The sequence below is a fragment of the Tasmannia lanceolata genome, unplaced genomic scaffold (genome assembly GCF_043159265.1).
Source record: "Tasmannia lanceolata isolate RefF3 unplaced genomic scaffold, GAP_Taslan_0.1 ptg000019l, whole genome shotgun sequence".
Taxonomy (NCBI): Eukaryota; Viridiplantae; Streptophyta; class Magnoliopsida; order Canellales; family Winteraceae; genus Tasmannia; species Tasmannia lanceolata.
The window spans coordinates 4,883,164-4,898,671 of NW_027518696.1; the positions used below are offsets into that span (position 1 = coordinate 4,883,164).

Here is a 15,508-nt window from a genome sequence, read left to right on the forward strand (position 1 = left end):
CGGGGACCCTTAGGAGTTGTAGACCTTTTGGCATGATCCTATTGTAACTTGTTTTTGAATCATCAATAAAGCTTAACATTTGCCTACTCGCGTGCCCTATTGCTTTGTGTGTGTTTGGAAACTTAGCACTCCATTTGTGTTTGTTTTGTAGGTTTGATTCTCATAACCTTGCTAGGCTTACTTGCTTGTTGTGAGGCAACGCAAGTGCCGCACGGACCTCAATCCCAAACCAAAGGTCCGTGACAGCTGGGAAATATCACTGCCCTTTCAAAATCCAAACCTTTGCCAAGTGCATGTACACAAATCTTTTTTCCAAACCATTGCCATGTGCATGTACACAAATCTTTTCTGGATATCCTTATCCCAAAATCTAACCAAAACTTGGTAACATTTATTGTAAGGATAAGAAAGATAGTCTCGGTTTTTACCTCTAGATATCGTTTGTTCCAGAATTAGAAAATACTAAATATATAAATTTGGAACATCTCCGTCTCCATCTCACGTCCTTCACCAAAGCAAAACAAATTCCAGAAAAAAGGTCAGTTAATATTTTCTTTCATCTCTTTTCTCTCCGTTTTTTTTTTCACTTTTGGCCATGTTTGGCAGCTGGGAATTTTTTTCCTAAGGAAACTTATTTTTGTTGGAAAATTATTTTTCTAAGGTTGGGTGACCAGTACCTCCATTTAGGTAAAAACTATTTGGCCCATGTTTGGCGACGATGGAAATTCCTTTCATCGGAAAACAATTTTTCCAAGTTTTGCTAAGTAATGATTTCAGCACAGACATGTTTTGATACATGCGCTCATGTATCTTGTCTTTTAGTATTTAAAGCAGTGTTTAAAAACTCCTTGACACGACAAGGAACTCGCCCGAGTCGACAAGGATTTTTCTTGGCCGCGTTCCGCGTCGCATACATCCGCATTCCGTGTTTTGCCCTGTAGAGTCAATAAAAACTCCTTTTACTCTCCCAAGTTATTACCACGTCAACTGCGTTCTTGGCCGCATCCGCTAAGGTTTTTTCTTGTCCGCGTTTCGCGTCACATCCACATTTTTAAAATTGATATAAAGAGCTGTAAAAGAGTTATTACAGTTCCCAAAAAGCACTTACACAACGATTAAATGCGACAAGATACAGGAGGGAATGAATCCAAACATGTTTGTGCTGAAATCATTTCCCTTTTTTTAATTTCTTGCATGTAAAATGTTATAATCTTTATGAGTGAATGAACAAGATATTTTCCACTCAGTCTTCTCATTGGTCTCTTCTAACAAACAATTGATTTGTATTTTTACATTAGAAATAATATTTCCACTCCATATCTCAGCATTTGAACCCATTTTGTTTGTATTTTCCTGAAAATAGTCATTTTCAAGAAAAACATACAAAAGCTGGTGAGAATGCAGTCAATATCAGGGGGAAATGACAAACAAAAGAGGGGATGGAAATATCATTTCTCATTATACTCATTTGTAAGAAATGCTTAAAATGGAAACCGATAGATGATCTGTTCTTGGTTAATTTTTTTTTATATTTTTTGAATGGCTATTGGTTTATTTTTCTTAAACCTATCTATTTTCAGCTTTTATAAATCCTCTGATTGGACGGTTAAGATTATATATTGCCTCTTTATGCTGGGCCAGTCACATGAATGGTCCAGAGAGAGAGAGAGAGAGAGAGAGAGAGAGAGAGAGGCTATATAAGGTGTTTAGCAGAGGGTTAATTTTCATCTATATGAAGCTCTCCATCACACATATATACGTAATTGAATGGCTTATATTACATGCATGCCTGGATAAACTAGATAGCCTTTTGGCCCTCAGAGCTCAGTTTCTATTTTTATTTTTTTTCCATCTGGGGGGTTTTCTGCCTCTTGGGCTATATTTTTTCGCTTGTGTTCGCATGTGTTTTTTAATTTCCTTCATTCCCATCCCTTCTCTTCTCATTTCTATCATTATTATGAGAATTTCCCTAATCGGGTGCAGGAAAGTTCTGCAACCCCACCACCTCAATTTTCCATCCATGGATTCATTCACCAACCATCGACGGAAAGACAAAGTAGTCTTCGTAATGGGCGCGACCGGTACCGGAAAATCCAGGCTCTCCATCGACCTCGCAACCCGATTCCACGCCGAGATTATCAATTCGGACAAAATGCAAGTCTACAAAGGTCTGGATGTTGTGACCAATAAAGTGACCGAAGACGAACAGCGATCGGTCCCACACCATTTGCTCGGCGTGATCGAACCCAACGCTGAATTCTCCGCATTGGATTTCCGCCAAGTGGCAGCCCTCGCCGTTGAATCAATCCTCCGGCGAGATAAGCTCCCGATCATCGCGGGTGGGTCCAACTCGTACATTGAAGCACTAGTGAATGATGAGGAGTTCCAATTCAAAGATAAGTATGATTGTTGTTTCTTATGGGTGGATGTATCTTTACCGGTTCTCCATTCATTTGTTTCGGACCGGGTCGATCAAATGGTCCAGGCGGGTTTAGTGGAGGAAGTCCGAAACATGTTTGAACCTGATGCGGATTATACTAGAGGGGTCCGACGGGCTATCGGAGTCCCGGAATTGGACCGATATTTCCGGCTCGAGACAACTGTTGATGAGCCCACACGTGCGAGATTGTTGGCAGAGGGAATAGACGAGATCAAGGCCAACACGTGCAAGCTTGCGTGTTGTCAGTTGGAAAAGATTCATCGGCTCGGCGATGTTTGGGAAATCAACCGTCTGGATGCGACCCACGTGTTTCACGAGCGTGGGAAGGAAGCATTAGAGGCCTACGAGAAGCTCGTGGTGGGACCCGGAGCTGAAATTGTCCAAAAATTCCTCTATGAAGATGCAAAACTCACCACCCCTCCAATTGTTACCGCCACCACTATCGCAGGGGCCGCCACTCTCGCCGCCGCACCCCCACCAATTGTTACCGCCACCGCACCCTCACCAATTGTGACCGCCACCAATCTCGCCGCCGTTGTAGCCGGGGCCACCCGTTGAGGGTGGGACCTGCATCGTCGGATCTAATCGTGCAGACTTGACGAGGCCACGTGGCGGAGAGGCATCTTCTTTTTCTCGGTTAAATATTGGAATTTTCCTTAAAGAGGGGTTGCTTTCAGAAGCCGTTACGCAGCTGAAGTAGGTCCGTACGGGTGGGGTCCGCTGCGTTTATCTAACGTTCGCGCCGCGTATTAGCCGTACGTGTGTATGTGCTTCAGTGCATTCGTACGTGCGTGGGACCCGCTCGCGTTTGTCTTTAGATATTAGCAGAATTGATGCGTTGTTTAAAAATGGTTCGTAGGATAAGTTAGTGTCACTCTCCTCCCCCCAATCATCTCTTCTTCTTTGTTTTGGTTTTTCCTTCTTGTTTTTAGACATTGAGTAGTAGTTTTCTCACCGAGGAAAACTACATATACATGTCCTTTGTCTTTTGTTATACAATGAGCAATACAATTAAGGTAAGACGCGTCTTAAATTTCAAGAGTGATAAAATGAGACGGTCACTGATTGGCCACTAGACATTATGTCTGTTTATATTTAGGTGGGCCCCCAGTGTTTTATGTACATGGCATACGAGAAATACGACAAAAGAAGAGAAGTGATATATTTAGCCCCACCTTAAAAAAAGGGTCAATTCAAATGTATCATTCCCTCAAGATAATCACACACATTCTTTTTTTAATAATGCCACTCCCTGCTAACACAATTCCTCTGATTATGCCCATGGCCGACTTCAAAGGAAAATGAAAATGGGGTCATTTTCTACTTAAGCCTAGTTGTAAACCCAAAAATCCAACTCTCTCTCTCTCTCTCCTATTATTTCATTCAAATCTCTCTTGCAAAAGATAAGCACAAAAAAGAGAAAAAAAGCTCAAAGCTCTCCACTCTTCACTATTTTCTTTTCACTTTTCTTTTAAAGGATCACATCCGGGCAAGGCCTCACATCATTGGCATTCATTCATGATTTCTATGTAGGGTTTTCATGGTCCACCATACACACACCTCCATCTCAGTCAACGTCGCATCTATCATTAGCGGTTGAAATAACAGAAGGTGACGATTGGGGAAGCACTAAACCCTTATCAAATAATTTATTTATTAATTTGCTAGGGACCATCGCAATAGGCATTTGAACGGATGAGCTCTTGCATGTGATAGAGCTGCGACTTCAGATGAATTAAATGAATAAGACAGAATCTCCACGAAATGCCTTCTGCGATGCCTCCTAGCGTATTCGATTTATTTATGTTATTATTATCTTTGTTTGCTTATGATTTTTTGGTCATATTATATTATTGCACTAGTTGCAGTCCCGTGCCCCGGCCAAAAGAAAGCGATTGATTCGTAAAAAATGTGCAACAAAAAATGTTTTAAAATAAGAATTAAAATGCATTGGTGCAAGTTGGATAGTAAGTTATGCCCATAAGATTTATTTTTTTATAGCCAGTTAAGCTCATAAGATTTTGGAAATGCATGTGTGGTGTGCGGATGCACCTCTTAAAGTTATCTTCCTGGATCTCTATAGAGTTGATTCTATGAAAGAAGCTTTCGTTTGCGATTGCTTTTTCCGCGATGGAGGTGGCTTAGTTTGGTCACCGGTATTTAGAAGGAATTTCTTTGATAGGGAGTTGGAGTAGGTGTCTCGGTTTCTTAAGCTTCTTGATGGATGTTATATTAAGAGGATTTGGTTCGATAAAAGAGTATAGACTGTGGAATCTTCTGGAATCTTCTCCGTCAAATCCTTCTACCTTTTTTTGGTGTCCGGTGGTGTATCCTCTATTTCAGCCAAGGTTTGGAAATTTCATTGCCCGCCTAGAGTTTGTGTCTTCGGGTGGGCGGTATGTCATGATCGGATACAAACAATTAACTTCCTTAGTAAGCGTGGTATGATGCTTGTTGATCATTGTCCTCTTTGCTTGAGGGATGGGGAATCATTGGGTCATCTCTTCACTCATTGTTCCTTTACTCGTCAGATATTGAGCTATATCCTTTGGAGGTTTGGCATCTTTTGGGTCTTTCCTTTATCTATGACGGATTTGATGCTTCAATTGGGTGTTCCATGGAGAAGGAAATGTAAATTGTTGTGAAAGATTTGTTTGCTTGCTTTATGATGGGTGATTTGGAAGGAGAGAAATTCTAGAGTATTTGAAGGGATTGGCAAATCTCCGTATTGGCTTTACATGAAAATTATTGCTCTCTCTATTTCTTGAGCAAAATGTCTTCCGGCTTTCCGCTTTGTACCGACCTTCGAATTATGGGAGGGGTGGAGGGAAGTTTGCTTTAGTAAGGAGGGGGGCCTCAGATTGTACAGAGGTGGGAGGCTCCTCCTATTGGGATGCTAAAAATGAACTTTGATAGGTCGAGTCTTGGTAACCCGGGTCCGGGTGGGGTTGGCGGTTTGTGCTGTGATGTGGTGTGGGCTTTTTCCAGCCCTCTTGGGATTTGTGATGTGTCAGAGGCCGAAGTGAAGGCGGTATATTACGGCATTAAAAGACTTCATAAAGAATGTATGGATCATACCATTGTGGAGGGGGATTCACTTAACGTGATTAGGCGGTTGAGAGAGGTGGTGGTGCCCCTTGGAGATTTTCTTCTATTTTTGATGAAATAGAAGATCTAATCTCGAGCTAGATCTGCTATAGTGTTTAATCATGTACGGCAGTCGGCTAATGGGGAGGCAGATTCGTTGGCGGGGGGGGGGGGGGGGTCGTTTGGTTTTGGAGTGGTTTGATTTCCTTCCTCCGTGAGAGTTGTATTGCTTTTTCCGATTTTTTTATTGAGTTTCTTGTATTTTATTGTGGTCCTCCTCGGCCCACTCCCTTTTTTTCTTTTATAATATTATCTTGCCATTTCAAAAAAAAAAAAAAAAAGTTACGAATTCTTTTGCTGTGCGAATAGAAATATTAATAAAGCAATCGATCGAAGAAAAAAAAAGAAATATTTATAAAGCATGGACATGCCAATCTATTGATAATTCAGAAAAAGCCATAAACATCACCATTCCAGGAAAAATTTAAAAAATAAAATAATTTCCCGTAGAAGTTAATATTAATAGTTATGCCCTCCCAGCAATCAACATTATGCTTCATCCATAAATCAGATCTCTTTCAAGGCTACTTGTAAGGGTGTCAATTTTGGCTCGGGCTCGGAAGCTCGGCTCGAATCCTTAACGAGCCGAGCCGAGCCCGAGTTAGGCCAGGCTCGTTAAGAATTTAATATATATATATATATATATATATATATATATATATATATATATATATATATATATATGAGGAAAGTGTTTCTAGTCCGGCCGACTAGAGATCATTCTCTAGTCCACCACCAAAAACACATGAGTCCCACCTTATTTGGGTGATGCAAAGCATTCATTTGATGGGCCTTGACATAGAGACGGTGTCCACAAGAAATTAGCTTCATAGGATCATCCCAACCCTATGATTTGTGGAGCTTAAAATGGACGGCTATAAACCGCCACAAATCTGTCTATTTTTTAACTCCACAAATCGAAGGGTTAAGAAGATCCTATGAAGCTGAATTTTTGTGGACATCCTATCTATGATGAGGCCTATCAAATGAATGCTTTAGATCACCACAAAATATGTGGGACTCGTGTGTTTTTGGTGGTGGACTAGAGAATGATCTCTAGTCGGCCGGACTAGAAACACTTTCCTCATATATATATATATATATATATATATATATATATATATATATATATATATATATATATATATATATATATATATATATATATATATATATACACTAAAAGGGTTGTCCAAGGAGTGAAAGGGGGAGGCAAAATATGTCACTTTTTTTTGGAACCCCATTTGTTACTTGGACCACCCCTCGTAGTGTAAAAAGAGTAGTCAAATTACACTAGATAGGGCTGTCAGGGGAAGATGAGGGGTGTGAATTTAATATAACCCAAGCTCGATAAGGCTCGCGAGCCTGGCCGAGCCGAGCCCGGTTCGAGCCCGAGCTGAGCCCAAGCCGAGCTTTTGAGCTTAACTCGCCGAGCCTGGCCAAGCTCGGCTCGTTTACACCCCTAGCTACTTGTATTGGCTAATTAGAAATAACTACCAATAGGAATAAAACGTAGGTGATGTAACTAAAAGATAAAAATGACCGCAAAATGTTGATGCCACTTTCCTCCTCACCTCTCCACCTGAATTTCGATCTGCTAAAGACAACAACAACAAAAAAAGTTAAAATAAAGAGGGGCGATAATGGAACACCACTCAATATTACAGTTAAAGGATAAATTTTTTTTTAATGGTAGTTAAAAGGACTACTTGGAGCCAAAAGTTTGGAATTCTTGAAAGTCATAAGATGGAGAAAGAGGAAAGAAAAGTCATAAGTTCAGAATACTTCCATGTTTATGGTATCTATTCCCAATAGATATAGACTGCTAAATCAATACCCTAACAATAAATAGTGTTAGACCTAAAATCGGTAACAGGTACAGCAGTGACGTAAGAGCTGAACTGGATGACCAGAGGAGCTGAGTCCTGAAGGACCGGAGTGAACGAATAGTAGAGTGGTTGAGAATGAGTCCAGCTATGAGGGCTGAGTCCTGCACAAGGCAAGCAAGGTCAGAAGACCGACCCGGGTTTTACTCCGGACAGGCCCTTCGACACTCAAGTCAGTATGGACAGGAGTGAAGGGGAGAAGTCTAAGAGTTTTGGGTGGAGAAGAGGGTTTTTGCATTACTCCTTGGTTTGAGCTTTGAATCCCTTTTTATAGTCTCACAGGCTGCCACCTGTCCTGGAGTAGGTGAACTCCAGCCTCTTACAGGCCGCCATCTGTCCTGGACACCTGTCCAGGACACCTCACCAGGTTTTTCCTATAAAAAGGGATTCAAAGCTCAAACCAAGGAGTAATGCAAAAACCCTCTTCTCCACCCAAAACTCTTAGACTTCTCCCCTTCACTCATGTCCATACTGACTTGAGTGTCGAAGGGCCTGTCCGGAGTAAAACCCGGGTCGGTCTTCTGACCTTGCTTGCCTTGTGCAGGACTCAGCCCTCATAGCTGGACTCATTCTCAACCACTCTACTATTCGTTCACTCCGGTCCTTCAGGACTCAGCTCCTCTGGTCATCCAGTTCAGCTCTTACGTCACTGCTGTACCTGTTACCGATTTTAGGTCTAACAAATAGTATTTTCCCTAGACATGAGGTAAAGCTTTGATTCGAACACCATGTAACCAAAATTTCCAAACAACACCATGTAACCTAAATTTCGAAACAGTGATGAAAATAATTTGAGCTTCCAGGCTCATGCTCTGAGAGGAAAGTAATGCTCCATCTAGAAGATATTGGTGGAAAAAATAATGTGAAAATCATTACTAACCAAGGATATGATCATGACATCCCCCATCATAGACAGTCTTAAACATCAACCCATGAGCACAACACTCCCTCCTCCACATATTAGATATATGGTCCTTCTCATCTGTAACTTCATCATCAGAAAAAAAAAACAAAAAAAAAACAACTGCATTAAATGATCGAAGAAGAGAGAATACTTGGAGAACTAGATCACATAAAATAGAAATACGGTAAAATTAAGAAGGCTTTTGATGTGGGAACCACCATGTCTGTCTTCTCTTCCGGGCAGATTCTCTTTCCCAAGAGAGAATGATTGGGAAAGAGAATATGAAAGGTTGGGTTCACCCAAGGGAGGAGAAAGGCAGATAAATTTTCCTTTCCATTAAATTAAACATTAATACGAAACAAAATGATATGGCTTGCAAATAGGAAGGTGAAGACTGAAGAGACGTTGGGTTTGATCAATTTAATTCCATACTTATCTTGGATTCTTTCTATAAAATAAGCCATCTTTTCGTATTCCAATAATCCTTTCTATTTCCAACGATTCTAAAGTGGCAACCTTCCCATATTAAAGGATAGATTAGGATGGAAACCTTCTATATTTATCCTTCTTTATAAGTACTTATTAGGACTTTTTTTTAATTAATCTTTGAAATCAAGGAGGGGACATTAATTAATTTTTTTTTTAAATTTCGGGATGAAGTGGGGGTGCGAATTGGAGCCACCCCAGCTTACCACATTCAGCTTATATATCTCGCAATATGTATATCCGCTCGACCCACTTCTTTGCTCCATTCAAACTCTAATAACACACGGAAGTAAACGCTTTTGAAGTTCGTGGACACAGAGGGGGTGCCACGTGGCACATCCTCAGCGTACCACATTCAGCTTTATATATAAGTAATAGATAGATTGATGCTTCTTTATTTTCTAATACCATTTAGCTGCTTTGCACACCCTCCTTTCAGTCCTTTGTCTATTTTCAAGATGCCCTATTGAGTATTCCATTTGATGCATAAGTATCATCCATACAATTCTGTGAATATCACTTGCATTTAGTTTAAATCTTAATTGTTTATCCAATCTTGCCATCCTACAATAATTGTTAAGTAGCAATTGTCTTTGCTATTACTTATTTTAATAGTTTTATTAATTATATATCTCATCATTTTTTTTTTTTGTCTTTAATTTGGCATGTTCGAGCTCCTTATACTTCCAATTGTTTAATCCCTAATTGGAAGAGGATTTTCCAATTGGCATGTCCGAGCTCAAAATATATATAAACCCTAATTGGTTAAGAGGATTTTCAGTCATCCCATTAAACATATGGTGTATATTAATTAGAGTATGGCAAGAGACAATTAGATTACACACTAAAATAACCTTGCAAAACCACATAAAATATCATAAAATCTCAACATGACCTACGTCCATGACATGTGAATCTCTTCTTCTTCACTATCAAATGAAATACATTAAAAAAAAACCCTTTTTACATTTGTTGTATATCGTTTTACTACTAAAAGATAAAAAGTAACTGGACTGGAGTTATCTAATAGAAACTTGTTTGGTCCCCCTATAGCAACCACACATGAGAATATCCACATGTCTTCACATCCCGACACCTTGGAGGGTGGCAATACCAAAATCACAAATGAGAGAGAAGAAAGAGTACTGCTACGGAAGATCATCAATCATATTCCCCCCCTAATACAAAGACAACAGATTTTTCACAAAACCTTAACAATTTCTGTCAATACTCACAATGGTACATTCCCTGTCATTTTCATGCAAGCCCAGCTAATTCTCTCTCTCTCTCTCTCTCTCTCTCTCTCTCTCTCTCTCTCTCTCTCTCTCTCTCTCTCTCTCTCTAACATTAGCCTATCAAGCTAACAACTCAACATGGAATATCCTTGGACCTTGATCACTCAACATGGAAAATCCTAGGACCTTGATCCATCGGTTTAAATTTCAGGAAAAATATATCTTGAGGGGGAAAGTTTTTACTCGGACTTCTTTGCTTCCACAATTTAAATGGAATTGATAAATTAATTTTAGGGATATTATTATAAATTAAAGGTCCATGTTAGTTTGGACTGTGGTGGTTCGAGTCAATTTCTTTTATATATGCAACAGCTTGCAGTCCAATGATCGCATGAGTGCCAAACTGATCATTGGACTCAATTTTTCATTTAATTTTGAGTCAAATAATTGGTTTTAGTCTCACAATCAGTTGGCATAATCTCAAACGAACAGGGCCTTATTCGTTCATTGACTCCTCTGTTTAAGATGATAGTCTTAAAACGAACAGGAACTTTCCTCTTGACTTGATTCAATCACAAACCGAGTTGTCTTCGTCAAACAACTTACAAGGAGTGAAAAATACAGAAACATTAATAGGCATCACTGGAAATCCACTAAAGAAAAAAACTTGGCTACGTAATGTTGTGCAGGAACCTCCTGCGCAACGCTCTAAAATCAAGGGAAACAGAGGGTGTGGCAATATCAATTCCATGGTCTGATATTTCTATTTCCCCTTGATTTTAGTGTGTTGCGTTGGAGGTTCTGCGCAACGTTGCGCAGCCAAGTTTTGTTCCAACCTAAAAGATTAAAATTATACGTTTTAGGCTAATATCATTCACAATTTTATTACATTGTGAAATATACTATACGTAGAGGAAACACACTAAAATACCGAAATTGTGACATATGTCAATTTTTTGGAAAAAAAAAACAAGGAGGTCGGCATATAAAACAAAGGCGAAAACACCACTCGCTTTATTTTGTTTTTTCTATGGTGTTTCTTTACAAAAACAAAAAAACAAAAAACAAAAAAGAAGGAAATATGTTATTCTTATAATCTACATGGATGGTGGAAACAAATGAAGAGATAATAACAAAAGAGAAAGTAAACGAAAATAAAGAAGAAAGGGAAATATATCTAGGGTTCAGAATCCATGACAAGGAAAAAATGGCATCAATAAAAAGGGAAAAAACCCTAACACACAATCAACAAAAAAATAGGAAAAAAAGAAGTGGAGGGTGAGAGATCCTTCTTTGATGTGGGGGTTTAGGGTTTAGGGTTTAGGGTTTTTTATTTGGGTGCATTGTTCATTCTAGAGTTGGCCTTTGTTAAAGTATAAAAGATAAATAACGCCTTTCTCTAATAGCTTAAGCTTTTGGAGAAGTTGGTAAGTGAACATGGTATCAAAGCCAAAGGTCTCGAGTTCAAACCTCCCGGATAGCAAAAATCCACATGCGATGGTCGGCCCGAAGTGGAACCACATGTGCCACGTGTTTGCCAAGTGGGCCACGTTTTTATTTGGGTGCATTGTTCATTCTAGAGGTGGCCTTAACATTGATGATATGAGAATTGGCTGAAATAAGATACAGAATTAGATAATCTTTCTTTTTGTATAATGTTGTGCATTGATTATATTTGAAGCTTTTTCTTGGATTTTGTGTGTTCTATACATGTGCAAGGATCTTTATTTAAAGTTCAATGTTGTTGAAGAAGGCTTTGTAAAGCTTGCGTTTTGTTCTAATTAACTTTTAGTCACTGAATAAAGTAGTTGGAACCGTAGTTGCTAAAGTGAGAAGTAAGTGTGAGAAGCGATGCAAGAAGAACAAGCGGGAAGCTAAAAGTTGTAAAGAAATTAAAGAGAAAATGAGTAGGAAGATTCATTGAAAGTCAAGATTAAGTATGTAATAAGCCTCATGGGAAGCGAACAAGAAATACAAAGAAAGAGTAGGATTGTAGGAGGTAATGGAGGAAGAGTTAGTATTGATAAGGATTACAGGTAGAAGAGAAGAATTCAAGACTAATTAGTGCTTTCAATTTTTAGATGCATTCTTATTTTATATACACTCCTTAGCCTTATCAAAACGATACAGTATTCTTTTTAGGAAGAAATAATCACCTAAGTTGGAAGCGTACTCTCAATTAAGATGAAACGTGTTGAAAGCATCTCAGAAGCGAGAAGAACTCAGCTTTAGAAGCAAGTTTCTAGGGAGTCGAGCTTCCCATCCAACTAGGAAGTTTCTAGCAACCATGGTTGGAACTCATCAAAACCATAGTTTGAGTTACTTTCAGTCATTAGGTTTGTTATTTGGATTTATTTCTTAATTAGGAATTGCATCTACCGGCTTAGGAAGATCTATGGTGCATAAACCCAATTAGCCAGTAGTGTACCCCTCAGTTAGAAAAAAGCAAAGCAATTTACCCAATTAAGAAGAAACATTTACAAAGTTAAAAAGAAGCATTCACCCAATTCAGAAGGTGCATTTATCTTATTAGGTAAATGCATATTCTCATCTAGATAAATGCTTCTTTTTAACCAGGTAAATTGTTATTTTCTAACTGGATAAATGCTACTTTCTAATAGTATAAATATAATTTCTAACATCAATTTACCTACTTTCTAATTGGGTAAATACATATTTTCTAACTGGGTAAATACTTATTAACTGGCCATTTTTTTACCAGATGAAGAATTTATAATTAAAACTGAGCCATGTGTGCCATTATCATTTCAGAGCAAATGCTTCTCATAGTATCATTCCCCTTAAGAAACAACTATAATTCCTGTTTCAAACAACTGGCTGTCTTCATCTGCACAAAAAAAAATCTTAGTAGCAAGTGATACACGTGTAGGCAACTCAATCCATTTTGACATTAGCCCAAAGAATCTAATGGACTTTCCTATATATATATATCAATGGCTGCTTGTATTTTAGTGGAGAATGGTTATTCCCTTTGGTCCTATTCCTTGTCCTTCACCTGAAATCAATCACTAGCAATAGTAGAGATGACAAACTCGTCTATTTTGATAATAATTCCCGAAGGCTTTAAGGATGAAGACAAATCACCCATTGCATCTGAAATATGACCAAAAAAAAGGATTGTTTTTATCTTGCTCATCTCTCTTTCTCTTTGTTATTATCATCTCTCTCTCCCTCCTCCCCCTCCTTGAGTGTCCCTTGAAAATTTTGAGTTGGCCTGGCTTTTGAAAAAAACCTTCCATTAAACGGTTGTATTTGTTGAAGTATAAAAGATTAAATAATGCCATCTCCAACAGGTTAAGCTTTTAGAGTAATCGGTCGTTTGACACGGTATCAGAGCAAAGGTCCTAAGATCAAAACTCCTTAATCGTAAAAATCCACATTTAATGGCCAACCCAAGAAGAGGGGGCCACATGTGCCACATGTAGGCCAACCCTAAAAAGAGAGGCCACGCGTGAGGGGGAGTGTTAAAGTATACTAGATTAAATAATACCTTCTCTAACAGCTTAAGCTTTTGGAGCAATTGGTCGTTTGACTGTATTGTATAATGAGTGTCCCTTTTGTCTCATGTTGACCGAAGTGGCCAGTCGGAAAATCTTAGCCATTCAACCATTTCTAGCACTACAATTTGTCAGGGTTTATTTGGTCATATTTTAATTTAACAAAAATATGATAATTAAAAAATGGGAATGGATAGCAGCACACAGCCATGTTTTAATAATTACACTAACTCATCCTGTCTTTTATTATATAAAGAGCTGTCAAAGGTTATTAGAGTTCCCAAAAATCTCTTACAAGAAAATTAAAAAAAGAAAAAGAAAAACCAAGCTGAGTTTGTTCAATTATTAAAAAATGGTTGTGTTGATATCATTCCCCTTAATAATATCTTGATATTTTTTGATAAAAATGATAGCAGAAATATGATAAGGGGATTTCCTCCAAGCATTCAAGGGCCAAGAGGGTTTCTCCCTGTTGGCCTTGTATGTGGCCGAGAACACCCTCTTGATGAGTCCTAATTACGTCTTCCTAATATTTTGAGGTTTTTTTTTTTAATTTTTTTCATATTTTCTACTTCTTACTCGTCTTCTTATTCTATTTTTATTTTTTTTTTGTAATTTTTCTTCTTCTTTCTTTTACTTTCGTCTTGCCCCTTTTTTCGGATTTTCCCCCAATATCTTCTTCTTCTTCTTCTTCTTCTCCTCCTCCTCCTCCTCCTCATTCTCTTCAAATTTTCGGATTTTTTTTTTCTATACTTTCTTCCATTTTTATGTTTTTCCTTTTCGTCTACTTTCCTTCTCATTCTTCATCTTCCTTCCTTATTTTGGGATGGTTTTTTTTTTTTTTTCGCTTTTAAGTTTGTTTCTTATTTTATTTTTTAAGACCATAATTTTGTTTTCTTATTTCCTATCTTTTTTTTTCATTTCTTCATCTTCTATCCCTATTTGGATTTTTTTCTTTTTTCTTTTTTGTTTTCTTGTTCTTTTTCCTTAAAAAATACTAAAAAATAAGAATAAGAAGAGGAGAAAATGAATAAGAATATGACACCGCGATAATATAGCCTGTTTACCCTAATAACTTTGTGTGTTGGTAGTTTCTTTAAAAGCTTGGTTACTTTGGTCGTTTTTCCTGCTTAGAATGCCAGAAAGACATTTTTGGTGGAATTAGTTTTAGCGGGGAAAAAATTTTCTTTCCCAGATTTATACGGAAATGATATAATTATGTTTAATTTAGAGGGATATTTTCATAAATTGCATGTCCGAGTTATCTTCTTTGTGTAAAAAAAATTAGCAAATTTTCGAAAAAATTTTCTTTCCAAACTTTTCTAGAGAATTCTTGCAATCCAAAAAGGGCCTAGAAGAAAATTTCCATTGTTCCACAATCTTGTGATATGGTTATTGTTCTCTCTAAAATTCTCCCACAGAGCTTCGATTAGGAATCGGCCAATCAGCTAGTCTTATGCCCTGTTTGTTTCAGACTATGACAGCTAATTGTAAGTCCAAAACCTCTACTTTTTTTTACTCAAAATTACATTTAAGGCCCTGTTCATTTGGGTTTGTGGCAGCCAATTGTGATTATTGGACTCAAAATTAATGTAATTTTGAGTCCAATAATCACAATAGGCTACCACAATCGGCTGCCAAATTGTCAAACGAATTGGGCTTAAATCTGAGTCCAATAATAGGTTTAGGGCTGACAATCGGTTGTCATAATCTGAAACGATCAAGGTCTTTGCATTTTCCTATAGTATAGATGCCCTACTATAGGAAGACATTCGTAAAAAGGTGGGGGTGGCACCAATTGAGGAGAAGATGAGAGAACACCGCTTAAGATGAGTTAGACATATCCAACGTAGGCCTTTGGATGCTCCGGTGAGAAGAGGCGACTCGTGTCA

The 15,508-nt window shown here is 38.2% G+C and overlaps 1 protein-coding gene across 1 annotated transcript; it reads left to right on the top strand.

Annotated features, from left to right (window-relative positions):
* The first annotated feature begins 515 nt into the window (after positions 1–515).
* LOC143852802 (adenylate isopentenyltransferase 3, chloroplastic-like) lies at positions 516–3,479 on the top strand. The gene is made up of 2 exons (XM_077362405.1): positions 516–538; positions 1,984–3,479. Exon 2 carries the CDS (start codon positions 2,021–2,023, stop codon positions 2,996–2,998), a length of 978 nt encoding a protein of 325 aa, XP_077218520.1. The 5' UTR covers positions 516–538; positions 1,984–2,020; the 3' UTR covers positions 2,999–3,479.
* Positions 3,480–15,508: the final 12,029 nt, after the last annotated feature.

Bases quoted from the DNA above. Each gene is read 5' to 3' on its own strand.
- LOC143852802 (XM_077362405.1), top strand. From the start codon at position 2,021: ATGGATTCATTCACCAACCATCGACGGAAAGACAAAGTAGTCTTCGTA.